Below are 26,857 nucleotides of genomic sequence, written 5' to 3' on the forward strand. Positions count from 1 at the left end.
AAGGTTTTGTTCCTTCAACTTATAGGCCCACTCCAGTGAGTTACGTGAGTCGCAGTTGCAGATTGACAGACGAGCAGTGGATCTTTTACAGTGCGTAATAAAGGCTTACATTGGAGGAGGTGGTGGGAATGACTGAAAGTTTTGTTTAATACCCGCGACGGTTGTATCAGAACTTGTGATGAAAGAAACCATTAGAGGTAAGACCGTATATAGACGATGCGTTTATACCCACAGGGGTATTAGTAATCAGCAGTCTATAAGGCAATTTAGGCTAGATCCATAACTGCTCATAAGACATTCATTATAATTCGGAAAATGAGGTAGTCATTTTCGAGTTACAGGTATGACTTTGAATTTCACTCTTTCACTCCTTCCTTTGGTTCCTGTTGACTTTTTAGTGAACCTGCTGACTAGTGCATAAAGCTCTCGCGGTTGCTTGCGCAACGAGTTCTATAGCGAAGTTAAAGCGAGATAAAGAAAGAAAAATTGTGCCAAGATTCGATGTTAAATTGAGCTGAGTTTTCTTAGCGGTCGCTGTTTTGGACTATGCAAATTACTCGCCGGGTAGTCAGTCAGACCGGAGCCTATCCCAGTTTCAGTAACATGAAGCAACTAGGAGTATTTCTACTTCCCCTGAATGGGATGCTAGTCCATCGCAAGGTTTCCCCCAGCATTAAATTCGCCGGTACTTATTAGACACCTGGGTGGAAAGAGAGTTAAGTGTCTTGCCCAAGAACACAACAAAATGTCCCCGGCCAGGGCTCGAACCTGGACCGCTTGCCCCGGGGTCGAGCGCGCTAACCATGAGGCCACCGCGACTCCTACAATATTCAAGCTGATTGATTTAAGCTACTTTACATCTTGTTTGTGTAACAATTATTTATTTATTACTGTTTTTAAATTGACAGTTTGATAAAAATTTGATTTCAGACTCGTCTAGCGAAGGTAGTCCGTATTCGATCACAGAGGCAGAGGTAAGTCTTTAGAAAGCTAAGGTATTTGGTTACATTCCCAACTAAAGTCGCTACCGAAGCCAAGTTATCTATAAAATTTCAAGGCTCAGGTGCCGGCGCACAGAAAGTTGCGCGTTAGTACAAGCACTTTACTTAAAAATCCCATTCCATACATTTTGTCAAAATCACTTCCACGCTAAAACAAATAGACGTTCTTTGCTGACGTTAACGCCTTGAAGAACTGATTTAGCTTTTTTCAAACGATCGAAAAGCTCGTTGTAGTTGCTGAGTGGCTCCTCAACATAGAGACACGCAAATCTATCCTCAAAATACTGCAGCACTCTTGAAACATTTTGGAAATCACTTGTCATTACCACGCGGAGGTACGAACTGAGCTGAGCAAGTTGCTAGCGCAGGATACAACCTGCACCACTCAAACTGTCATTCAAATTATTGTTGTGGTGGACGTTTGCCATCAACAGAGCACCTGGTTTCACTGTAACTTGTATGTAGTTATTTTTACATTTTTAGGAAATTTTAGCATGGTCTTAAATCATTTTCATTAGTTTTGAGATATATACTTATAGTTATAGACGTAACACGTTGTCTCCGTTGTTCAAGAGTGGCTCAGTAACGGAAAGGATCATTTCTGGAGATGAACTGCATCACAAAAGGCTTCTTAACCTTCACCATCCCAACCTTTGCATTAACTTATGCATGACAAAGTCACCTGTTCGAGTCATGGAAATAGTAAGCAATATATTGAGTATGCATTGAGCTTGATTAATTTAAAACTGCTGATAAGCTTCATTTTAACTGGAAAGAAATATATTCCCTGCTTTTTTAATAACCTAAATTGATCAGTCTAGCCCAGCTTTAGTCCGAAATGCGTCCTCCGCAGACCGTGGATCGCGCTGGAAGCGCTTAAAATGTCTTTCTTAACACAAGTGTAATCGAAATCGGCGCAAAACGTTTAGCTACTTTTGCCACTGAAGAGAGATAGCATCGCAACAAACTTCTGGTCCTGTTTTTCCTTTCAAATTTCCATGTACATGTTGAATGAAAAGATATTCGTGTTATTGATAACTCAGCCGGTAAATCAATTAATCAATCAATAACTTTATTAATGGTGAAGGCGGAAACTGTTAATTTTGTTGTCGCTAGTGTTCTGAGTACTCTAGTTATCACGTACTTCTACCATATCGGGAATCATATGCTTGCCGGTACAATAGACCACAGGTTTGGCAACTATTGACCAATCAGAGCGCGCGTAGTACCTCAGTTATCCCATTAACTTTAATAAATGTATGTGTTGTATGGTACTTTTCTGTTCAGTCAAAATCTTCTCTGGTTCTCAGATTTCAGTGGCAAGTCCTCTGGGAAACCTGAAGGAGTATGTTCTCAATGGACGTTGCGAGGAGACCTTCATAGTCACTTTCTTGTCTCAAGTAACTTCTGCGCTCTTCAGTACCTTCACGAAAACCACATTGTACATGCAGCACTTCGAGCCGAGAATGTGAATGTTGTGGAGCTTGAGGAGGTAATGTCATGTCCTGTTCAAATGACTGTCTCAACAGACAATTTTTTCCAAAAAAAAACAAAAAAAAAAACATTGCAGATGTACTTCCATAAAGAGATTTATACAAGTTATCATCTGGCTTTGTTATAATTGACGATAAATACCCCGCGTAATGTTTCAAAAAAATGTTTCTCGAAACACAATTGCCATGGAAGCATCAAGTTCTGAGTACAATGATAGGTCATACCAAATTGCTCTAAGGTACGTAAATGTTAAAGCTGAGAAGTTTAGTAGCTTATATTTATATAAGATTTGCAAACACTGCACCATCGCAATATCGACTACTTCGTGCCGACTGGTTATGAAAAATTATTTACGCTTCGACCGGAAGAAATTAGCCTAAGAACTAGTAATATTTCGGTGACCATCCTCAGCTATTCACTTTTTATGAACAACAATTTTTTTTTTGAACAGGGAGTTTTACAGGTGCAGATAATCCGTTTTGGTCGCTCCAAGTCTCTTGAAATGAGACGCGGTAAAGACACCAGTAAGTCAGTGGTGGTTAGTACAGACATCTCTCCTGACTCTACTCGCTGGTTAGTGGAACCTTGATGGTTACTTTCTTTTAGGTGGTTGGCAACAGTTTCCAGCACTTTCCAAGACTTAGATTTTTATGTGTCATCATTATATCCACTTTTTATCACTGGAAAGTACAATCATGTAGCATAAAAATGCTCAATCATTAGTGAACACGTTCTTATAATTTTCGTGACATAATATGCTGCCATGGCAACATTATGAACTGCTAAAAACACCTTTAATTTTACTGTTAACTGCTAATAACTCAAAACCAAGCACGGTGAACACTATTTTGTGTTATCGAATTTTGATAAGCAGGATAAGACGCATCTTTTGGCAAAGTTCTTTACATGGGGTTCAGCGCCAGCGTAAATTTTTGGAAAGTGCTGGAAACTGCTTTCCGCCACCTTGTCTCAAACTTACTTTGTATGTAATACTAACTGTTTATTGGTTGAGGCTGGGTATATAGTATCATTTGAAAAAATATGCGGACCGAGCAAAGTTTCCGATCCGCTGAAGTCAGAGGTGGTCGAATTCAATAATAATTGTGTTATTATTGTGATTAAAGATGTGTCTATTATTCGTCGTGGTGAATAATGACAGATAAATGAGAGGACAGATGAATTTTACTCGTTTGTCTCACGATGGAGTCACTTTGAGATGTTGATCGCGACGTTTCGATTGCTATACTGCTAGTCTTCATCAGGCGATGAGTTCCATTGTTTGCGTGTCGCTATTTGCAGCACCTTGGTTCGCTGCTATTGGTGCATTTCGATCCTCATTATTACTCCGACTTTGTGACGCTGTTCCCTCAAGCATAGGTCTGCATTGTAACTGACCGGCTGTTGTACTTTTTGATTTTAGGTATCCATGCTTCAGGAATTTCGATTCCACTATCGCTATTTATGTTATTTGCATGAAGTATTATATGGGTAGCTTCCTTGACCCTGCGTGTGTCCCAGTGAGGGTCACGTTCAATGAACTTGACTTTGTCTTAAATGGGTAAATGCCCAGTCTCGCTGGCGTTCTCTGAAACTGCAGAGGTTTGCGTACGAGCAAGTCGTATGTCACTGTCATGTTCTTTTATCCTCTCTTGCGTAGCTCTCCCTGTTTCTTCGATATACACTTTGCCGCATTCGTAGGGATTCTTATAAAAAAAAACCGTCTTGTTTTGTTGGTTCAAGGGTGTCTTAAGTAGGAACACTAAGTAGGACCTAAGAGTTGTGTCAGATTTAAAGAGAGTGCGTACACCTTGTTATTGTAGGCAGCGGCGAAGAACCTCTGATACACCTTTGATATAGGGTAAAATCGCAGTTGATTTAAATTCCTGCATGGGTCCTTGGTTAGCTCTTGTTGTTTTCGTGAGCTTCTGTACAAACGTAGCGATCGACCTCTCAAAGTGATTCCATCGTGAGACAAACGAGTCAGTAAAATTGATCTGTCCTGTTTTGTTTTTCATTCAAAATATCTCCACAGCTCAAAAATGTTTTTTGTTAGGTTCAGTGACAACAGGAAAAACGAAAAAAAAAAACAGATTAAATGGTGCCCCATTAACCTATTTTTAGTTTCTGCTGGGTTGTTAAAGTCGGTTCCCATACCGTAAGTGAGACTTTTGTAAGTCAGACTATTGTACCCTGTTTAAACCGCGATTCGAGTAGATCAGCTAAGCTATTCGTCGCTTACTGGAGATAGTATCATGACTTATCGTGTTTCAAGATGTCAAATTGAAGGAAAAGTAACTTGCTTTTTATAGGAGTGCACCGGAAGTGATTTCACAGGGACGTTACAGTCACGCCAGTGACGTATGGTCATTTGGTGTGGTAGAATGGGAACTTTACGCGGCGTTCACCAATGGTGCACGTTTTCGAGAACGAACGCTGCCTTACTTCCACATTTCCAACGATGAGGTAATTCCATATTTGTATAGAAGATTTCAACAAGTTAGGGTTTAAATTTCCTTCTCTAAACATTAATAGACAAGCAAGTTCACAGAAAAATAAACACTTTTGTTAAAGGCTCGAGGCTTTTATCTCAGCTGCAGGAATGAAAATCTGCACACGACCCAGGTGGCCCATCAGGCCGGAGCTTTTCCCAGTTTCTGTAGCATGAAGCGACTAGGGGTATTTCTGCTCCCCCCTATTTGGGACCCCCGGGATGCTAGTCCGAAATGTTAGCTCCAGCAAAATCATTTGGCAGTACCTATTTATACACCTGGCTGGACAGACGCACGGTGAGGGTAAAGTGTCTTGCCCGAGAACACAACACAATGGCTCTAACCCGGACCGTTCGATCCGGAGTCGAGTGCACTAACCACGAGGCCACCGCACCTCCTCGAAGCAGACGTAAAATCAATTTTCAATTTTGGTTTAGGGTTTCAGTCACTACGTGAGACTTGAAAGCAGAAAAGAACCTCTCCACTCTATCTCCAGATGAATCTAATCAGGTGAAAATTTGAAAGATAAGGGATCCACTATGCGCTGGCCTCTTCCCATGAAAACTAATTGAAATCTGTCTCAAACTGTGCGTCTCTATTACATTCGACACATGATTGGTACGTCATGACGTTTCGTTGCAACAGTTAGGTCATGGGGCAAGGGGCACTCCACCCAGTGTATAAATGGGTCTCGGGGAATTTCAGAAGTACTGGGGTGACCCTGCGATGGATTAGCATTCCAGAGGGAAACCAGAGATCCTTCTCGGCCTGATGGGCCACCGGGTTTGAACGCAAATTTTACTTAATATGGTAATGAAACGTTTTGATGTATATGTGTGCACAAAATGGTATCTACTATCGTTAAAAACACGTCAATGGCATGTCACCAGCCCATCATCTTGGATCCGCTGTCTTTAACTCATACTTTTCATTTGAATTCAGGTACTCAACAAATTTAGCTTAAATTTTCTATAACAGAAGGGATGTTAAAATGGACGAAATAAAGAAACGTCAATTTTCGTAGACCACGCTTATCAAAACATTGTTGCCACGAAAAATATCCCTTCAGTTCAGACAAACATAACGATGACTCTTAAATCTTCGACCAATCCATTTACGAGCCTAAATCAGCTAAGACCTCGTTGGAGTGTTGACTCCTTTGTGCTCATTTTACGTCATTATTGTGGGCATTTTTCCCCCAGATTTTGCCCAATATTCAAAACAACAAGTTGTTACACAAACCAAATTCCTGTCCAGATTGGGTGTACAACATGATGCAGCGGTGTTGGCGATACAATCCCAAACACAGACCACCGTGTATTGCTTTGTTTGAAGACCTCACACGCAGGTTCGTTACTGGACAACAACGTCCTCGTTATTACACTTTAAATTACTTACTAGATTTCATATAGGTAAAGTTTTGAAAAGCAAGGGCGCTGGCAACCCGAAATAACTATTAGATTAAAACTGCCAGGTTATGAGTTTACAAATTGACAATTTACAAATTGAAAGTAGAAGCTCAGAAAAAAATGTCAATCAAAATGATGTGTTAAACAAATGGCGAGCATGATAATTTTTACGCATTCGTTTGGCTTGCTATGGTTATGGTGTTTTACTGATAGCTGAGAATTGGTCAATATCTTAATTGGGAGCTGAGAAACGACACGTATTTTAACTGCTGACTGAGATCTTAGATAAAGAAAATTTAGTGATGGCTTTTGTCTGCGGTTCAATATATAGTTTCCTAACATGAATGATAAAACATACTTATGGAGCCTCTTATTTAACCACAAACAGAACTTATGAACCTACGCAAGTAACTCGCCTATCAAGATGCATCACACGCTTATTCAGAACAATTTCCAATTGCAGAAAACCAACGCAGTCCTTGTTGATGAATGAGACTGAGGAAGAACCTTACCAATGCAGAGGGGATAACGAAGAGATGTGCTCTTATGACTTCCTAATAGAGCACGAATACCAACAAGTCTCAAACCCTCGTTCATGTGAAATGCGCTCGCTTGAGGCAGATCACTGTAAAACATTTCCTGTCACCAAGGCAAGTGAGAAACTCCCACTGCCAACTTCAGAGACAACGGGGGCCTTTGAAAAAGTTGCTTGCAATGGGAGTGGTAACCAGTGTCAATTGTCAACATTAGCGACAACACACGATTATGAATGTCTCTCTAATTACGGGATAAAACAACCCACATTGCCAATACCAAAGAGCACAGGCCTTGCCACCAGCGACATACAAGCCAAGGGGCATGCACGACTAAGAATAACTACTATTTGAGATTGACGACGAAGGGAATTACACTAGTTTTTGCAAATCCGTGGAGAGGGTTCAGAGGCACCCTAATCTGTTCGAAAATTTAAGTTGCCTCTGAACCCTCTCCACAGAATATTTCTTTAATTTTGCAAAAAGTTGCATCTTATCATACTTAACACAATTCGATCAAAAAAATTTGGGGTTACCGAGCTTGTTTCTTAAGCACTTTAAACTAAAATTAAGTTTGTTCCTAGCATTTCATCTTGTTGCAATGACAACCTGTTATATAAAACGAGCAGAGCAGAACACGTTGAGCCCCCCCCCCCCCCTTCCCCCATATTTAGCTCATTCATGCGCGAAGCGCGTGTATAAATACACCGCCTCATTATATAGATATAACTAATAAATTAATCACCGATTTTGTCTGGAATGGTAAGAAACCAAAGATAAAAAGGGATACGCTTATTGGTCCAAAAGAAAGAGGGGGGTTGGATTTACCAGAATTTGAGACTATATCTAAGTCACTACAAACTGCTTGGGTTCAAAGAATGAAGAAAGGTGTAGAAGATCGGTGGATGACAATCCCTTTATTTTATTTGGAAAATGTTGGAGGGTCATTAATTTTTGATTGTGATTATGATGTAAAATTGCTAAGTCTAAACAGCATACCATCATTTTACACTGATGTTCTTAACGCTTGGGCAGAAGTCCGAGAGCAAATTTCAGACAATGAAATCCGCATTAGAAAGGTAATTCTATGGAATAACAAGCATATTTTAATAGACGGTAAATCAGTATATTGGAAAGAATGGCATGAAGCTGGTATACTAAGAATCAAAGACCTACTCGATCAAAACAACAAATTTCTTACATTTGATAAGTTTCTTTTAAAAACTGGTCTCAAGGCTCCTTTTACTGAGTTATATGGTTTAATATCAGCTATACCTTATAGATGGAAGTGTGCTTTGAGACCGGGATTTATCATGGACAATCAAGATATGGAAAAAAATGCAACTATAGAAATTAGCACAACTACTAGTAAAAAAGCTCGCAATATACTTATCCAAAGGAAATTTATAAAACCGTTAGCTAGCCTTAGACTTTGTAGACAAGGAGTAGAGAATTCCAAGCTTAGTGCAATTTATATGCTTCCATTTAAAATAACTAAAGAAACAAAATTAAGCATATTTTAATATAAGATTATTCATAATATCCTTCCACATGGTGTGTTGTTGCACAAAATGAAGATCATAAACTCTCCTCTCTGCATACATTGTGATTCGTTAGAAACGCTATCCCATGTGCTAGTTAACTGTATTGTAATTCAAAAGTTTTGATTTGAAGTCATAAGCTGGTGGAAAAATCACAGTGGTGAATGTTTGCTAATAGATGACTTGAGTATAATGTATGGCTATAATCCCGAAGATCCTAAATTGCATATCTTTAATTATTACGTACGTCCTTCTTGGCAAGAGACACATCTTCCTACAACGGATCGAATTTAAATCCCCAAGCTTTTTTCACTTTCTTGAATTTGTTAAAGACAAAGTAATTGTGCAAAGATCGATTTTATATTCTAAACGCCAAAAGGCAAAATTTCTTTCGCTATGGAAGCCTCTCCTCTCCTTACTGTAAATGGTGATAATTTAATATACGGTAAGCCTCAAAGCAAGACTGGATATATTATGTATTAACTGTTAGTTGTAATCTTACTTCTTGTAATGTAATTTTTTTAACTTTACGTTTTGTAGTGAAAGTGATGTAAGTCATGTTGTGATAATAATAAAATGTTAGGAAAAAAAAATGCGCGAAGCCCAGTGAATGAGGTATTGTGAGAGAGCAGATGTGGACGAGAATTGTATACCGTGGACGGAAGTGATTTCACATGCTACCCCTCCACCCTCAGTAAAAGTCAACAAAAAGTAAAAGTTAACTTCTTAGGAAGCTCAGATACAGATTTGCAAAGGAAGGAAATGTTTGGATTGTCTAATAAATAAATTATATTAAAACTTAACTTGGAATGTACATATCGAACATATTTTCAAAAAAACTGCCTCCTGCATTGGCATCTTGAAGAGAAGCAGGTCTTTTGTTTCTTTTGAAACGCTCCTATACATCTATAATGCTTTAGTTCAGCCTCATTTCGATTACTGTGGTGTCGTATGGGAAAATTGCAATAAATCTCTTTCCATTAAACTACAAAAACTACAGAATCGCGCTGCGCGAACTTTGACCTCTTCTTCATATGATGCCAATGCGGATGATCTCTTTGCTAGACTTCGCTGGCAAAAATTTAATCTTCAACGGGAATTAAAAGCAGCCACTATGGTCTATAAATCACTTAATGGTCTCGCCCTTATTATCTGAAATCAATGTTTACTGATCGGAGTGCAATATCTACCTATTCTCTTGAGGGATTGTGAGGGCAAACTAGTTCTTCCACTACCCCGAACCAAATTTCTAAAAAAAAAAAAAAACGGTTTCAGCTATAGTGGTGCAGTGCTGTGGAACACCTTACCTACCAATCTGCGGCAAGCACAAACTCTTGCTCGTTTTAAATCCGGCTGCAGGGGTTTCCTTTTTGATAATGAATAAGTTAATTAATCCCACGGCATTCATGGAGAGCAGGCATTTTGTTATTGATTTTATTTTTGTTGTTATTAGATTTAATTAGTAGTAGATTAGTATCTTAACAATATAATTAATCCAATTTTAGTATTTACTTTAAGTCCTGATGTTTTTACTCGTGTATAAATAAAAGTTAAAAGGAATTTTATCAAATCACAATTTACGACCTTCTAAAATTTGTAAGATGGAACGAGAAGCCAAAATGTTTACATTCGAGGACTCTAAATGGGTTGTTTTAACACACGCTATCACGTCCATGAGGCAGTTAAGGCAGCCATGTTGTATTGAGCTTTTCAACATACAGCGCACTCATCAATCATAGCAACTAAGATACTGTAGTCTCACTAAAACATATTTTCGCGCTCCAATTTCGAGGCTCGCTGGAACAAAACTGCCATAGTCCTGCTAAAAGGTAAAAGGTAAAATCTGCATAGGAGCCAAGTGGCCCATCAGGCCGGAGCTTATCCCGGTTTCTGTAGCATGAAGCGACTGGGAGTATTTCTACTCCCCCCTGGATGGGATGCTAGCCCATCGCAGGGTTACCCCCAGCATTAAGTTCGCCGGTACCCATTTATACACCTAGGTGGAGAGAGGCGCTGTGAGAGTAAAGTGTCTTGCCCAAGAACACAACACAATGTCCCCGACCAGGGCTCGAACCCGGACCGCTCGATCCGGAGACGAGCGCACTAACCATGAGGCTACCGCGCCTCCTCGAAGCAGACGTAAAATCAATCTCCAATTCTGGTTTAGGGTTTCAATCACTACGTGAGACTTGAAAGCAGAAAAGAACCTCTCCACTCTATCTCCAGATGAATCTAATCAGGTGAAAATTTGAAATTTGAAATTTGAGTCCTGCTAAAAATCTGCCATAAAAACCACGAAACAATATGTTATCCAAAGTTGCTTGACATAGTTAACAGTCACATTGGATCAGTCATTGATAATGTTAAGAAGGTTATAAACACGGAGCTGGCTTGGAGGTTTAAATTATAATGTTTAAATTGCAATCTGTATAAACCGTTAGCTTAAGATAACTGTCAGGGAAGACTTTAAAGAGCACTTTCCGGGATGAAATGGATGTAAACGAACAATGTTAAGGGAAAATATCACTTTATCATCATTTTTTCATCCTCGCAAAGTTGAATAACGTTCCAAGAAGGAATCTGTGCAATCCCTCAGTTGAAGATACAGCTGTAACTGTTAAGAACGATTGTAATAATCGCTGTCAGTTTGCAGAATGCCATGCTGGTAAACAAACAACATTAATTGGAAATACACATTGTGACTTCATTAGCCTTGGCAAGTTCAATAATTTTGTAAAAAGGACAAAATGTACCTCGTTTTTTGTGATCTGGAGATTAAAGTGTAATGTTGCATTTATTAAAGATGCCTTGTTTACAAAAACCAACTTTTGTTTCTTTAACAAATTACTATGCTAAGGTAAACACTCCATTAATTAAAACTCAAGCCTCATGGCTACCCCGAAACAAGAATATTACCAGTCCAACTAGAAATCATAGGAAATTGAAAATTGCTTCTAAAAAGTGTTGAAATAATGTAATGACGGCCAACACTTTTAGAATGTTTTAAACACAATTTCATTTTTCTACTTTAACAAAAAGTGCTACACAGCTTTCTCTACACCTTAATTCCTTGGACACTTTCCTTTGGTGAGTTGAGTGCTAGCTTATGGCTTAGCATAACAACACCTCGGCACGGCACGGTACGGTACGGCACGGCAGGGCATGGCACAGCAGTGCACGGCAGGGCACGGCACGGTAATTAAAAATTCTTTTGTATGTATAAAAATAATTCAAAATAATTTTTGCTCTCAAATGAGGTTGATTGGGCTAATTTAAATGCATACACAAGAATTTTAAATTGGGGGCCATTTAGGAATAGGGTCTATAGCAGTATAGCACTTGCATTTGTGAGATGGCTTGGTTACCAAACGTGAGCTATAATTGATCAATGGTTTCCAAATTCACCCATCGACCAATCTTAGCTCACATTGGTTACCCTTACCATCACGAAGATCCTAGTGTCAAAAGCTGACCTTTAATTTTCCTAACGTTTCTGTCAACTGCAATTAGGAAGGTTTACAAGTTCATGAAAATGGAACAACAATGTGTGATCCCAGATGATGCCCATTCCCCCCTGCCCCTCCCGCCACCTGCCTGCCCACCCTCTGGAATTTACAATCCCCATGAGTAATTTAGGTTTTGTTTATCACACAAGTTCTCAACAATAATGATATCTATTCGAACTCAACCCCCTGCAATTTGGAGCAGCACCAATATTTCAAAAGCAAAGAGCATAATGCAAACTGGCCGTTACATGGGTCTCCACATTAAACCTCCACATTAAAGGCTATTGTTGGGGGATTAGCCAACGAGCGCAGGTACTCCGTGTCAACATCAAAATGCACTAACACACATTAAAATGACGTTTAGCATGCTCCATTCACAACCTCTTTCTTTTCCTTTGTCCGTCTATTTTAAAAATCACTGTTCCTGTCTTCTTTAAGACGCTTTTTCAACTACAATCACTTTCAGTGTTACTATCCTCTAAGGTTTACACGCACTGGTTATATGTGATTTTAGTATCATTTTAGAGCTGAACAAAGCGTTTCCAGCCGTCTGATTGGTTTAGCGTGTGTATATCTAGTCATGGATGCACGCAGGAAGTTTGGAGAGCACGAAAGAAGCGTAAGAGTTGCTTGAGGCGATAGCCCAGAGCAACTCTAGCTCCTTGAGTGCTCTCCAAACTTCCCTAGTTGTGACCACGCCTCTATTTCAACAATTTAAAATTAACAGGATTTTTCTCATTGAACATTCTTCCGGTTAGAACCAAGTGTCCTCTATATCTCTTGGCAACTCATGATCATTGCCAGCCAAACCCTCCCTGCAATTTGCGCTTTCCTCATTTTCCTCATTGTGAGAATCAGCCATTTTACCACTCTTCCTGGCTTTTGGCGTTAGATTGGTTTCGTCTTCTGTAATGTCAAAGGTAACCAGTCCGCTGTCCTTTAAAGTGCTGGACACCGACGGCGTGTTGATTTTACCAGTTGACAGTTGTTGCTTCAGAATGTTTCTCCCAGTTAATCCGCGTATTTCGCTCTGCAATTCAGTAAGAGGAAGGACCATAGCAAGGCAACAAGAAAAAGACCATCGTGGATTTTTCCGCCATTCTTTTATGTAGCAGTAAATGTATACAACGTACTGAACTGCGAAAAAAGATAAAAAAAGAATCAGTTTCATGTCAAAATGTCACAATCATTCAATCTGTTTCCTCGGAAATAGACCACAAGTAGTCTTTTCGAAGAATCCTTTGCGGGAGTAGACATTAATTAAGCAAATCGTCAGGGCCCCAGCTGATACCAGCCTAGTGCTGACAAGGCTGTCAGTCGGGAGGTTTTCATAGCTGTTACTGATGCAAAGATAGAAGGCCAACAAGAAAAATGGAAACAATAGCAAACCACCAAGGCTATTTCGACTAAGGTTATTTCACTCATACTAAAACGCCTGTGGGCTTCTAGAGGAGATGAGTGGTAGCCACTAATTATCCCCATTCAGAAAGATGAGGTGTGGGGTGGGCAGAAAGGGCCTGGGATAAAACAATCGCTCACAACTTTTTCAATATTTAGTGACAGCTGCCAAACTTTGCAACTTTGGATGAAATTTATCTGAGAACAAATTATTTGATATTTTCCGTTCTCGGAACGTGATGATTCCATAGAACTTCATTTTACAGGCATGCTTTAAGGATTATTCTTGGCATTGTTAAAAAAGAGCTTTTCTTGATTTTTTTAAATTTCACTGAAATTGAAAACTGACGTTTTAGAAAAAAAAAAATTAAGAAATCGGTTGAAACAAAATAGCGGCTTCTTAAAAATCATGATATCGTCATACCATCTTCTTGACATCAGAGGAAACATGTTTGGACATAAAGCTGCGAATGAGTAGGGTAAAATAGGAGTAAGGAGTATTGCAGACTATTTCCTCTTAGTATTCCTAAACTATAACTTCTATTCCTCTGAACTGTAAAAGGAGCTCGAAATGTTTCACTGGTTTTGTTTTCAGATATGCTTCATTCACGTCGACGGAAATTTAGTATGGCTGAATGTTATCGTCTGACCTTTTTAATTCTTGATCAGTCCAGACCATTCATTCTTTTTTCGATTCTCTAGCATTTTGTGAATCTTTTTTTTTTTTTTGTCAGTTTCTAGTTTAATGTTTGACCTGAAAAGAGGAAATAGCTACTATACAATTAGACACGTTCAGACAATTGGTCCATGGTTTACGTTTGTTCACTTTTGCCGACTATTCAGCCGTAATTGAAGGGATTGTTTCGCGGGTTAAAAAAAACGTCAGTCAAAGGGCAAGCTGAAATATCTATTGTAAATAAATAGGTCATTTAGTCACTAGATAATATATGAATCAGCAATATATTACCCACGAGAAGGCCGATTACTAAAGAATTAGCTCCAATCACAAGTACGTTGAACATGATGCTGTCCACGTATGGGTCAATGGAGGCTGGTATTCTCTCCTTCGGAATTTTACTGACAGCTCCAATGCCTAAATTAACGAACGTGACAGCCAGAGATGTCAACATTAACTTGTTCTCGAATGGATCCACCATAGGGCTGATGTAGGCGAACAACATTCCATAAAGTCCTGAGAGGACACAAGCTAATCCAACATAGGCCCTGCTCTCTCCGCCTACAAGGATCAAACCAGATGTCAAAACAACCTTGCGAATCGTCTCAATTAATTCCCAATACCATGAGCGGGAATTATAGTTTTCAAAGAGGAATCGCAATCCTTTAATAATTCCCGTGGCTTGGTCTTGAGGCTCCAAAGCTTCATTCTCGGTTTGGTTTACATTTCCGTGAGACACCTTACGTTGTTTCCAAAGAGTTATCAGTGATGCAGTTGGCAGGATAATGATGTAAAACACAGCGCAGAATGCAACGATGACCAAACGGTTGTACTCTTGACCTTCACATTTTACGTTGTAGTCCGCTTTTAGGTAAACGTCGCATGTTTCCTTTTCTTCGTCGAGGCAAAGTGTGCGACAAGCAAGTGGAAGCACTTGTGCTGTCTTTAAGCACGTACTGAGGTATGTCACGTAGAGGAAGAAAAACAAGCTCCGATAAATCAGTTCTTTGGTTTGGGCAGCTTTTTTCTCTTTCTGTTCTTTATTTAAAGTGCTTCGCAGCAAAAATAATTTTCTGAGTAGATAAGCAAGGACAGACAGAAAGATGGCAGCAGCATTCATTGCGAGTATGGCAAACAAGCTTCCAAAAGCATTCATTTTCACATTGGGCAAGAGACAGTGGATTGGTGCTATCTGGAAAACACTCAGTTGCAAAGTCTCGGAATATTTTCCAATAAGCGCAAGAGAGTCTGGCCATTTAATGTAAGAGAATGCTTCCAGAACTCCATTTGTGACTTGGTAGAAGCCAATGACAATTTTTAACCTGCCTAGAATGATATCCACTGAGGAACGTCCTTCTCTTTTCTTGCTTTTCTTTTTGCCTGTCCAAACTAAAACTGCAATGACTATTACAAGTACTGTCGCTATGACTGACAGCTGGACAATCATCCACTTCTTGGTTGGACACCGTTGGCATGTTTGCAGTTGTTTGTAGTAACCAGCACTGCATACCTCACATAATGGACCTTGGTAGCCTGTGGCACAGATGGAATCTAGACCTCCCATACACGACTCCTCCCTTGGGCATTTGTGTGGCGTAGGCAAGGTGTGTGGGAACTCATTGATTGAATGATAAGTTATCGAGAAGTTGATGCTTTTACCAGGACTATAGGTGATACTATCGAGACTCTCCGTAAAATCTTCATAAAGGTGTTTGTATGTTTCATTTTTCCATTTCCACCAATAACCAGTCTTTAGAGATACATAGTCGTTTTCACAGTTTAATCCAGCTTGATGACAAGGTTCGCAACCTTCAAACCGATGAGTACGGTGAAATCCATCTAAACATTTACAAGCGCGATACCCAGCAAATGTGTTGGTATCGGTTCCTGTTAAAAGAAAAGACGAACCAAAATATCGTGAGATAAAATACTACATATCCTGGCCGCTTAGTTTAGTTGGTCAAGAGGCACGTTTGCAGATATCAGTTCTCTATTCATTCATTACCTTGTGGACAAGCAATGCAGTCTCGTGCCCTCACTCCCGGTGTTTTATCATAGGGGACGAAAGTGCCATTGGGACACTTCAGGCAACTGTCGTTAACAAAAGCTTTAGTGTCAGAGTAAAAGCCACCTATAAGTAATGCAGTATTGCAAATTAGTATTGTAAATAATGTGCGATTTTTTTATTTATAAAAGCCACCTGTGACAAAAAGATAAACGCAGCCGACAAAAAGACAAAAAGATAAACGCAGCCTTAATGCAGACTGGAGTGACATTTTTTGGGACAATCGGCTTACTAGCGGATATGGGACGCCCAATTGGCCTCCTTGCAGTAGGGCGCGAAAACAAATGACATCATCACCTAGCATGTGCATACGAAATTGCTTTGGTTTTACAATCAAAAGAAAAAGCAAACAAAGAAACAAACAAGCACTAAAGAACTAAAACAAAATCTGAACAACAACGAAAACAACAACAACAAGGTAAAAAATGTAATATATGCCTGTACAGACGGTTTTTCATTTTGGTATTTAAGTAGCGCTGATGGGTTAAAATATTGCTACCTGCAGAACAGTTCAAGCACTCAAGTTTCTCAAGGTCGCTGACAGATGAATCGACAAACGTCCCCAGTGGACATGGATATACAAGTCGCTTGTTTTCACCTTTGACTTTTCTGGCAAATCCAGCTTGAGCAAAAGCCTTGACTAATGTATCACTCAGCCGTGAACCGCTTCCTGGGATCTGGATGTAGTCTGTGTCACCTTGCCCTAGTCCACTAAACTCGAACACAGAAACACATTAATATAAGTGCGCGAGAAGTCCTCTTGAAAATGTACCAGTAAATGCAGCCAACTCAAAGATCTAAACGAAATTTACATACAGGTGAATTATGCAACGTTCGGTATGATCTGCCCCCATTAATTTCAGGGTGCCAATTTTCCCTTCGTCCATGCTTCTGCGAAATACAAAGACCACTGTTTTTTATAATAATAAATGAACATTAAATTCGTTATTAACATTGACACTACAGAGTATTTAGCTTTAAAAAGACTAATTGGGGACACTATTTACACATTTTATCCTAGCTACATAAAATTAAAATTATTTACAATTTAATTAATATGAAATATAGAATATTATATACAATGTTTACAGTATACGGTTTTAGGTATAGAATATTTTTTTTAAACTGTTTACACAATTTAGGAATCTTTTTCAGTCTTTAATAGGATAGACTTTTTCTTATTCGAGAAGCATGACCCCCTATTACAATATAGATTAAGGGAAAGTTTCACAGCGACGTTTGATTTGAAATTTCCTGAGAAATTCGTTTAAGTTACACTTTTTGGTACTGAGTTTTTAACAATATGCCAAATAGTAGACAGTAATTGAATTTGGATAGTTTTTTGTCATTTCCATTATGCACCACTCCAAAAAGTTTCTCTACCACTGTTGGTTAGGATTTTGAATTGTTTGTTTTATTAAACCAGGAAATTACTTTACCAAAGAATGACGTGGACGCTTCACACTGACCACAGGATACAGAATGGAGTCGGATTAATTACAATAAAGACAGTTACTACTTGTTTCGATAGACCAATTTCGATAGATTAAAATTCAGCCTCAAACAATAGGGCTCCGAGGAATAATTACAAAGTTTGTGGGGTTTACTTCCCAGAACCTCGTGCTGAGGTCTATTGTTTTAGGCTGAATTTTAATATATCGAAATTGGTCTTTTGTGTAAGTATATAACTCTTTCGTGATGATTATGAAGTAGTTTGTAGTTGAATTCTCTAAGTTTGTTTTCTTTGCATGTTTTCCTTATCTTAGTGAAGGCCAGACTCAAGTTAAAATTTTCCAGGTTAAGATCTTTTTACCATCTCTTTTGGCTGGTGCGTTCGATTTTGGTCGCATTAATTTTTAGCTCTTATTAACCGAGCAGGAGGTCTGTATGGGAGAATATTGACGGAGGTCGTGAGTACAGACCGAACGCAGTGAGGTCTGTACAAACGACCGAGGTCAAGATTCTTCCATACAGACCGACTAAGCCCGATCAGACCGACTAAGCTCGGTTAATAAGATGTTTATTATATGGCAAACAAGAACAATTTAATTCGTTTAATGAAACTGGTTTGTATTGGCTGGCATTTTAGTTTACGAACGGCGATGAGCTGAGCTTTATTCTGGCAAAGTTTGCTTGTCCTTTTTACCTTTACCAATTTCCAACTCTTTAACTTTACCAATTTACTTTTTTCAGCTCTTACCAATTTCCAACTTAAGATCAAAGAAGCCCTTCATATTGAATGGGAACGACCCGCATTGAATAAACAACTCAAACATGTTAATTTAACACTCTTACTTCAATTACTATTTGTATTCAGCTTTTTTCACGGATTTGTACTCGCACCTTTTCATTCTCCCACTCCGTTGTATCCCTTAAGTATTATGTAACTTTTTCACTTACTCGTAACTATTATTCTACAATTTGTAATTAACACCTACTTGTTATCTACTTTATATATAGTCGCTCACTTGTAAACATCCTTTAACTGAAGATGAAGACTGAGTATCCGAAACATGCCTTGCAAATTTAAACGGTGTGTCGTCTTCTTTAAATGTTTGATTCCAATCTTACTGCTACGAAAATTTGGCAATATTATTTATCGACTCTAACAATGGAGTTCGAAAAATACGGGATGATGTTAGGCCAAGGGAAACAGAAATCGGCTCGAAATAGCGAGAGTTCAAAAGAACCAAGTTCGAAATAGACGACAGTATATGACTGAAAAAACAACAACAACAACAAAAAAAAAAACAAGGGTAAATCGAAGGTAAATGGGTTTCAGTTCGAAATAACGAGGAATTCGAAATTTGCAAGTTCGAATTAGCGATGTCCAACTGTAGAAAGCTTGGTTTTGGCTTGGCGACTCTTGACTAAAAACCGCTGCAACTCAAAAGGTACATCCTGTAAAATGCACATTGATAAAATAGTCCACGAGAGCTGCAAGAAGCTTCACTAGGAATTCTCAAAACTGTCTTTATGCTTACAACTGTATTTTGTGTTGTTCTGCCTATTTTGAAGCTAACGGCATCGTGATGACCTCGCGTAATTTTTAACTTTTCAGGAGTCGAGAACTCGGTCTATTTATCTACAGCTTGTATAACTATATTAACAATGATTGTGTTTAGGAAAGCTTTGTTGAATACTTACATGACTGGAGTTAGAACAATAGTAGGGTTAAAAGATTGAAGACTAACATCCTTTAGATCTGTTCGTATCATATATCTATGGATAAAAAGAAAGAAAGAAAACAAAAAGCTAGTAAATATAAAACAAAAGTGTAAATTATCACACAAACAAAATATATAGGAGGTAAAATTTGCATCGCGCCTTATCGCTACGCGACTCTACCCAATACGAAATTATATTAATTTCCCAACCAGCAGTCAACCGAGAGTGAGGTCTTACCCAGAAAATCGCAACCTCGGCCTTGCCGTATTGACCTCGCTATCGCTCGGTCAATACGGCAAGGTCTCGGTTTGAGATTTTCCCATAAAGACCTCACTCTCGGTTAATAAGCAGTTTATTATATGACCTATCAAACAACAAAACAAAAAACAATCCAAGAAAAGTCACCCAGTAATACGTGCACTTACAGTGTATGCTTTCGTCGTCTCCAGCCGCTCAAATCAGGTGAACTAACGCGTAAGTCAAAAATTTATACATTTTCTTTGTTTATCGACGGCAAATAACGTTGGGATGTGTTTTTGTCACCAACTGCTTTCTTGTCGTTTTTTTATATTGTTGCTCTTAGACGAAAGTTTCTCTTTCCTTTTGACTGTTTCCTTCGTCCTGTCCGGGACAAACTCGTTCATAATTTAACGCCGTGAATTCGCTGTTCTCTTAAAATTGTAAGTTCATACTTGTAATAGAATTCACTCTCAGTGTTCGATCATCGTTTTCAGCCGCTCAATTTTCAGAAAGAAAAGAAATATATTTTTTTAAAATATCCTTTCGCTTTGTTTTTGCAGGCTCATAATCGGTCCGTGGGCATTACCATAGATAAATGCCCTAGAATTAGCTAATCATAGCGCGCGTTATATCGGCTACAAACAAAAGCCATAAAACAAAATATGATATGGCATTTACTTTATGCTTTTCTAACGGGGAGACGCTCCCCATTAAATCTAACTTGACCAGTGATATGTGGCACTTAAATAATCATCCTTATGATACATAGGAGACACTAGACGACGTTGAAAAGAGGTTAGAGTAGGGTTTGGGTTAGTAATAAACACCGCCGCACTATAGATAACCCTAACACCAAATCTAAACGTATCGCAGCCACCGCACATTCCCTTTCCTCTCCTAACTACACTGCTAACAACACGCAATTAATCCCAATCGAAAAATTATTTTCCAAAAGACACTCAATCGGTTAGGTTAGCAAAGGTTTTTTTTTTTAAATTTTAAAAGTTAAGGGAGAACAATGGACCTTTCTACCGATGTCACGCTCTTCTGCCTTTTTCGTTCAAACAAAAAATAAACCTCACCACTCCATGTATCATTATTTTATTTAACCTCATCTTTAATGTACGCTGCCAATCAGTTTAGTGGACGTATTTCAAGTGTTACGGAAATACCTTGATTATTAAATAAACATCTCTACCATCTTAAAAAGATTATAATTAATATAAGCTGTGTCGGTCTTTGCTTTTATATTCTTTGCAGCTCCTTCTATTCTCATTCTGTTTTCTATACTTAAGCAATAACAATCAATTTTCCTATCTCTATTCCCGGTTCTCCATTTTCCATTCCTCATTCTCCATTCCCTATTCCCCATTTTACATTTTTCTTTTTCCAATTACTCATTCCTAATTTCCTTTTCCCTTCCCCATTCATCATTCTCCATTGCTTATTCTCCACTCTCCATTCTCCGTTCGCCATTCGCCATTTCTCATTCCTCATACCCAGTCCCTCATTCCCCGCTCTCCTTTTCCCATTCCTGATAAAGGGTAAGTTTCTTTATCTTTATCTTAGAAGCTGTAGGGCAAAGCAGCGTTTCACGAGCCACTTCCCTGAGCGAGCACAATCGTTTGATAGTACGTCTATGCGCATTCTATCGCCTGAAAGTGTCTGCGCAAGATCGTACCACTTGATCAATTTTGCCATTGACGACAAAGGAAAGTTTAGCGTTGAACTATAATCACAAAAATAAGCTTTCTTACATAAGCAGCTCTCCAGATGAAGTGATGGTGAAAGCCTGTGATCCAATAGTCTTGATAGGGTTATCCGAAAGCATTCTGCAGAATACATAACAAGAAGCATTTTTTGGCATTATGGAATTAAATTTATTTAGCAGCTTTGCTTTCAAGCGAACTAAAGACAGGCCTCAGTTATATGAAGTGTTGATAAATTTAATAAAAGATGTAAAGTAACATATTTTTAGGCTCAAAAAAAGACACTTATGGAGCTGACAGCAAAAAAAAGTTATATATAGGTAATCACATGATTTCGTTCGCAACTGGGAATAAATAAGCCAGAATAAATTTTTCAAACGGGCTAAAAAAATTGCACGAGTCCATACAAAAAGTAAAAATTGTTGATGACAAAGTGACAAAACTTTTTCTTTAACTGAAGTTTTGTCCACCTGAAAGATCGGCTCAGGCGTTGGGAGGGTTATGTGACCAGGAAACTTTCCAAACTCTACAGATTTCATGGCTTTTTAAAACAGCTATATAGTCTTTGAGGTGTCTGGTTACTTCAAGTATCATGTCAAGTCACGTTGTGTTCTCGTTTAAATGACTTTCAAAATCGATATTATTTAAGGTAGTTTCGTGGAATGTCAAAGCCAAGGAAACTTCGATCAATGCCGGCAATGGAATAAGATCATCTGACCGCGTTATAATTAAATTCGCTGTTATAAAATGCGTTTAGAAAAATTACCCACAATCAACACCAATATGCCGTTTGTCGCTGGCTACCATTACAAACTTCATGACGTCTTCCTGGGAACAGTTACATTTAAGTTCTAATTAAAAAAGCTATGAATCGAATTGGTACAATCAAACCTTGATAAAACTCTAAATTTTCATTGTAACCTATCAAACTTTTTGGATTAACCTAATCATGATTGTTAAGAGTTCCCTGAATGCTACTACCTCCGAAGACTTTTAATTCACCAAAAATTCTTGCACGCCTTGCGTGCTTATGTTCTATCCCTGAAAGTCTAACAAGAATTTTCAAAGATCATCGAGAGTCACTCGAAAACAACCGCTGAAGAATTTTGATAGTCATCTCAAGATAGTGGAATACTAGCTTCCAAAGATTTCTTTCTCTCTAGACATTTCAGAAGATGATCCCATAACGCTTATTTTCTTTTTTATTCCAGTAGACAGTGAAAATAAAGTGATTACTTAGAACATGGAAACTATAAGTCACTGCAGTTTATGATTATGAGCATGATTCTAGCTTCACTTACATTATTTCCAGTTTTTGTAAGTTCTTGAACACCTGATCAGGGATGTCTTGGAGACGATTCTTATCGAGCAATCTAATAAAATCAAAGTCGAAATATTTCATTGTAAAACTCACATCGATCCTTCAACTATATTGCAACATCTAGCACGTAGGATTAACATCTACCTGCGATACTAAGGAAGCAATCACTATTACACAGAAAGAATATTATAATATCAGGGGGTATGATATGGTATGGTAGAAAAGTTAGCCCTTAAAGAAGCGTAAAGGTCTAACTGAAATTAAAAGGATTGTGACAGCACAGAATGGTGTAATAATTTGAAAGTTTTTTGACAGGCTAGGCCGCGAAGTAATGTATCAAACACAAGAGACAGTGTTTTATCGTCTCGAGTGTTTGATATATCTTCTCAATCTAAACAAAAACTAAGGAGTAAACGGAGAAGTAAAATCGTCAAAATCTGTGCTAATTAAGACCGGGTATCCAAACCTCCTTCATGGTCGTGACTTTCTTTGTTCTAACTTGATGAATTATTAATGAGTTTAAGAACATTAGTTGAAATAAAAGAAAGGTGAATTTAGTTATTGAATTGTTCTCGCGCATGTCTCGCGAAACGCATACCCTCACTGCTAAAGGAAAACGGAAGTGAAGTGGATAAAGTTTTCGCTGCACATATCAATTTTGATCAGTTATGACGTCATGGAATGTAACAAGATGTCTTTAAGTCCGCCGTATTGTATCTGCCATCTTGGATCGGCCACCTTGGATTTCACCGTTTTCTCAGAAAGTTAGAAAATCACTTAAATCGATGAGAAAATAATTCAGTGATTTTGGCATGCCAAAAGGTGATTCTTCTGGAATACTGCTTAAGAAAACTGAAAAAATATCCAATCTTGGATACTCCCTAGCTCTACTCTATCGCCACAAACACGCGTTTTTTAACAAGGAATTAATCTGGATCAGTACTGGATGTTGATGTTTCGAGAGTGTAACTTTTACTTGTTTCACAGTGACGATACCGATGGTCGCAATGTGTTAACAAAAAATATTTCTTCTTATTGAAGGAAACATAAGAGCACTGTACTGAAAGAGCAATATTCATAATAGCAAAAAAGGGAAGATTGCAAATGACAGTGAATAAAAAGTGAAATATTGCGACAGCTGAGGGAATATAAGTCTTACAATGGAGAGTGGAATAGTTTTTTTTTTAAGTTTCAAAACCTACAGAATAACCTGGCCCAATGTCTTGGAAAATACTCCTCTGGGTAGATATTGTATCTGATTTGGCGAAAAGTCTCCGCAAAAAAGGAAATTAAAATAAAATTGAAATACTTTTCATAATAAAAAAGTCGAGAATTTGTTTTCTTAAAGCATTTATCGTTTGTAAAGTAATTTAACAATTTGAGGTCAGCGTATGAGGACTGGACTGGGAAAATTCAAGGAAAAAGAACGTACAAAGGGCAAACGGTTGGACTTTTTAAGACGAGGTAAGCCAGGGCCGAGTTGTTCGAAAGCCGGTTAACAATGACCCAGGATTAAAAGTTTACTGAAGTATTTGTTTTTTGTATAACTCTTTCACTGCTTATTTCTTGTGCAGTTTGAGATTAGTCAATAGACACATAACACTAGATAAACGTCTGTTACAGCACTTTGACCATTCTGCCTTGATACATAGGAAGCTACATGTAACTTTGAAATCAACGCAAGCACTCCCTGCCCCCAGACTCCAACCGATCCCTCCGGAATGCTGATTAAGGCTAAACCAGTTACACACCCAACTTAAGCAATTTTGTAATTAAAGCCTGGAAAAAAATTCAGGCTTAAACGGGATTCGAACCCATGACCTTTGCGACACTGGTACTGAGTGCTCTACCAGCTGAGCTATCAAGCCAGCTGGGAGCTGATCACGTTGTGAGTTCGTAATATACCTGTAGATGGTGAAGAATACAAGTGAATATATGAAAGATCATATATTTGAGCTGCGGAGAAAGATATTAAGACTTTAATGAACATCGCAGTTATATACACAACTTAGCGGGTGTGAAATTAAAGCCTATTTAACAATTATTCGCCGGAGGCGAAGTGAACATCGGTGAATATTCACCGAGACGAAGTCGAGGTTAATATTTACCAATGTTCACTGAGCTTGAGGCGAATAATTGTTTTAGTATAATATTCAGAGGTGAATATCAAGGACTACAAAATAACGGACTAAAACATAAAAACACAGACGCAATCCTCCGTAAGAAAAAGGATAGCGACTGGTACATTTACCCATAATTCTTAGCCTACGAAAACTTTAACAACGCTCATAAAAACGTACAGAAAAGTTCTAAAATCTTCAAACCTAGCATACACAATGTCGTTAGCACAGAGACAAATATAGCAAAAATATGGCTTTCCTGGTTTTTTATGGGCTGTGTGAGGTTTGCATGGTATTGTGGTAAAATGTACAGCCGCCATCTTTCTTCCTACGGCGGATTATTCGTGTGCATACACGTATGCAGCCGTAGTTTTAATAATAAGCGTACATGTACATCGATTGTCAATTCATTTACTCATCGAGTGCGGCAGTAAAACGAACGAGCGAAATACTACGAAAAATAAATTCATCCAGTACCTTTGTTTTATCGTTGTTCACTTCATACACAGTCGTCATCATCGTCTAAAAATGAGTAGCTTTAGTTTGAAGAAAAATTCGGTCAATCGATCTGACCTGCTAGCGATCAACGTAACCACTGCGTTTACGATTTTTAAATGCCTTGAATACGGTTTTTTTTTGTTGTTTTTGTTTTTGCTTTTTTAATTGTGGTTCTAAGGGCGACAGCGTTAAATTTGAAAATTCTCCATCCTTTCAAATATCCTAGAGTTGGAGTGATGTCTTTCGAATAAATAAAAATTTCATTTAGCAACTGTCCGCCTTGTTTACTTGCCGAGATGGGCAAAGGTTACGAGCTTAGTAACCAAGCTCTAGTGGGGTGAATATAAAGTCATATGTCGAGCTTTTCGACCAATCAGAATGTCCAATTCTTATATTCACCTCTGGAAATTATGCTAAACGGGTATATTATGAAATCACAACGTGGCCAGCTCCCAGTGGCTTGATAGCTCAGCTGGAGGTCATGGGTTCGAATCCCGTTCAGGCTGAATTTTTTTAGGTTTAATCTTCATATCTTTTTCCGTAGTTCAAATGTATGATCTTTCATATATTCACTTGCATGAGGTTAAACTCTTAATCTTGACTGGAAAGATCAGGTAGAAAGATATTTTATCAGGGTAATTTCATAACAGAATATCCGTCAACTGTCAAAGAGCGCGAAATTGATGCGTGGACTATAAGACTTTCACGGTTTGGACCGTCGGCCACCAAAGTGATCCTCCCTTCTATTAAACCCCTTGCTAAACAGACTTACAAATATTTCAAACGTTGTTGGTTGAAAAATATTCCTGCAGGTAGATGTTGAATTTTATTTGAGCCGAGAAACCTGCAATAAAACAAAACATGTTTGAATTATCCAAAGCTTATCAAAAGCGCTAACTAAGTATACTGTTGATGATCGTAAAACCAAATCAAATAACATTTGATCAATTACGCTATGAACAGGAAGCCACCCAGTTGGCAAATGAACCTGAAATATTTTTGAGGGTCCACATCACCGAAATTTGATAACTTATCGTAGTCAAATTTGCAATTAGTCAATCAGAAGCCGTGTCTACTGATATCCTGCGATATCAACTCACTGACCTGATATGGTTACGATATCATTTTGACTTGGCCGAATTTGGTTACTGTAATTACTTAATCGTACCTTTTTGGTACGCTTAGGCGGCATATCAGGCACGTTTGGTGTCGCCAGGGGTATTTTGGCTCGACTACGCCAAAATAACAACCATACAACAACAACAACAACAACAACAACAACAACAACAACAACGACAACTTTATTTGCACTCAGCTAGAAATTAGAAATTAGATGAACAAAAATAAGTTAAAATAAAAAGAGTACATGGCTGCCCGAAATAACCTTAATGGGCTAATAATAGCTTGCAATAATGTTTGATTTGATCTTTTTCTTAAAATGTTTGAGTGGCAGAAGCTTAATATCACCACTATTATCATTCAAGATGTTTGCACCTTAAAATAAAATTGAAATACTTTTCATAATAAAAAAGTCGAGAATTTGTTTTCTTAAAGCATTTATCGTTTGTAAAGTAATTTAACAATTTGAGGTCAGCGTATGAGGACTGGACTGGGAAAATTCAAGGAAAAAGAACGTACAAAGGGCAAACGGTTGGACTTTTTAAGACGAGGTAAGCCAGGGCCGAGTTG

At 38.3% G+C, this 26,857-nt stretch overlaps 3 protein-coding genes across 4 annotated transcripts; 2 read left to right on the plus strand and 1 right to left on the minus strand.

The window, feature by feature from the left end:
- The first annotated feature begins 9 nt into the window (after positions 1 to 9).
- On the plus strand, positions 10 to 2,473 carry LOC145492730 (uncharacterized). The gene is made up of 4 exons (XM_081472125.1): positions 10 to 197; positions 931 to 974; positions 1,575 to 1,703; positions 2,312 to 2,473. The coding sequence occupies exons 1-4, from the start codon at positions 179 to 181 to the stop codon at positions 2,471 to 2,473; spliced, it is 354 nt and encodes a 117-aa protein (XP_081328251.1). The 5' UTR covers positions 10 to 178.
- Positions 2,430 to 7,991, plus strand: LOC145491736 (insulin-like growth factor 1 receptor). Of its 2 annotated transcripts, XM_081470986.1 has the most exons (5): positions 2,430 to 2,493; positions 2,947 to 3,068; positions 4,805 to 4,958; positions 6,187 to 6,332; positions 6,857 to 7,991. In XM_081470986.1, the coding sequence occupies exons 2-5, from the start codon at positions 2,998 to 3,000 to the stop codon at positions 7,278 to 7,280; spliced, it is 795 nt and encodes a 264-aa protein (XP_081327112.1). In that variant the 5' UTR covers positions 2,430 to 2,493; positions 2,947 to 2,997; the 3' UTR covers positions 7,281 to 7,991. The 2 variants fall into 2 exon arrangements, with proteins under 2 accessions (XP_081327112.1, XP_081327111.1); XM_081470985.1 differs by lacking the exon at positions 2,430 to 2,493 and having other exon boundaries at positions 2,864 to 3,068.
- Positions 7,992 to 11,667: 3,676 nt separating this feature from the next.
- Positions 11,668 to 25,962, minus strand: LOC145491729 (uncharacterized). Its single transcript, XM_081470978.1, has 8 exons — positions 25,941 to 25,962; positions 21,278 to 21,352; positions 19,260 to 19,334; positions 16,929 to 17,003; positions 16,612 to 16,823; positions 16,053 to 16,178; positions 14,339 to 15,934; positions 11,668 to 13,110 (listed from the first exon to the last, which is right to left on the minus strand). The coding sequence occupies exons 2-8, from the start codon at positions 21,349 to 21,351 to the stop codon at positions 12,728 to 12,730; spliced, it is 2,541 nt and encodes an 846-aa protein (XP_081327104.1). The 5' UTR covers position 21,352; positions 25,941 to 25,962; the 3' UTR covers positions 11,668 to 12,727.
- Positions 25,963 to 26,857: the final 895 nt, after the last annotated feature.

This window comes from Orbicella franksi, chromosome 7 (assembly GCF_964199315.1).
Source record: "Orbicella franksi chromosome 7, jaOrbFran1.1, whole genome shotgun sequence".
Lineage (NCBI taxonomy): Eukaryota > Metazoa > Cnidaria > Anthozoa > Scleractinia > Merulinidae > Orbicella > Orbicella franksi.

Excerpts from the sequence above, each read along its gene's own strand:
- LOC145492730 (XM_081472125.1), top strand. Across the intron at positions 975-1,574 it reads ATTCGATCACAGAGGCAGAG|AGTGGCTCAGTAACGGAAAG; the intron begins GTAAGTCTTTAG and ends CCGTTGTTCAAG. Across the intron at positions 1,704-2,311 it reads CTGTTCGAGTCATGGAAATA|ATTTCAGTGGCAAGTCCTCT; the intron begins GTAAGCAATATA and ends TCTGGTTCTCAG.
- LOC145491736 (XM_081470985.1), top strand. The coding sequence starts at position 2,920 with ATGAACAACAATTTTTTTTTTGAACAGGGAGTTTTACAGGTGCAGATA. Across the intron at positions 4,959-6,186 it reads TCCACATTTCCAACGATGAG|ATTTTGCCCAATATTCAAAA; the intron begins GTAATTCCATAT and ends TTTTTCCCCCAG. Across the intron at positions 6,333-6,856 it reads TTTGAAGACCTCACACGCAG|AAAACCAACGCAGTCCTTGT; the intron begins GTTCGTTACTGG and ends TTCCAATTGCAG.
- LOC145491729 (XM_081470978.1), bottom strand. The coding sequence starts at position 21,351 with ATGCTTTCGGATAACCCTATCAAGACTATTGGATCACAGGCTTTCACC. Across the intron at positions 19,335-21,277 it reads TCATCTGGAGAGCTGCTTAT|ATATATGATACGAACAGATC; the intron begins GTAAGAAAGCTT and ends TTTTATCCATAG. Across the intron at positions 17,004-19,259 it reads ATTGTTCTAACTCCAGTCAT|AAGCATGGACGAAGGGAAAA; the intron begins GTAAGTATTCAA and ends TGTATTTCGCAG.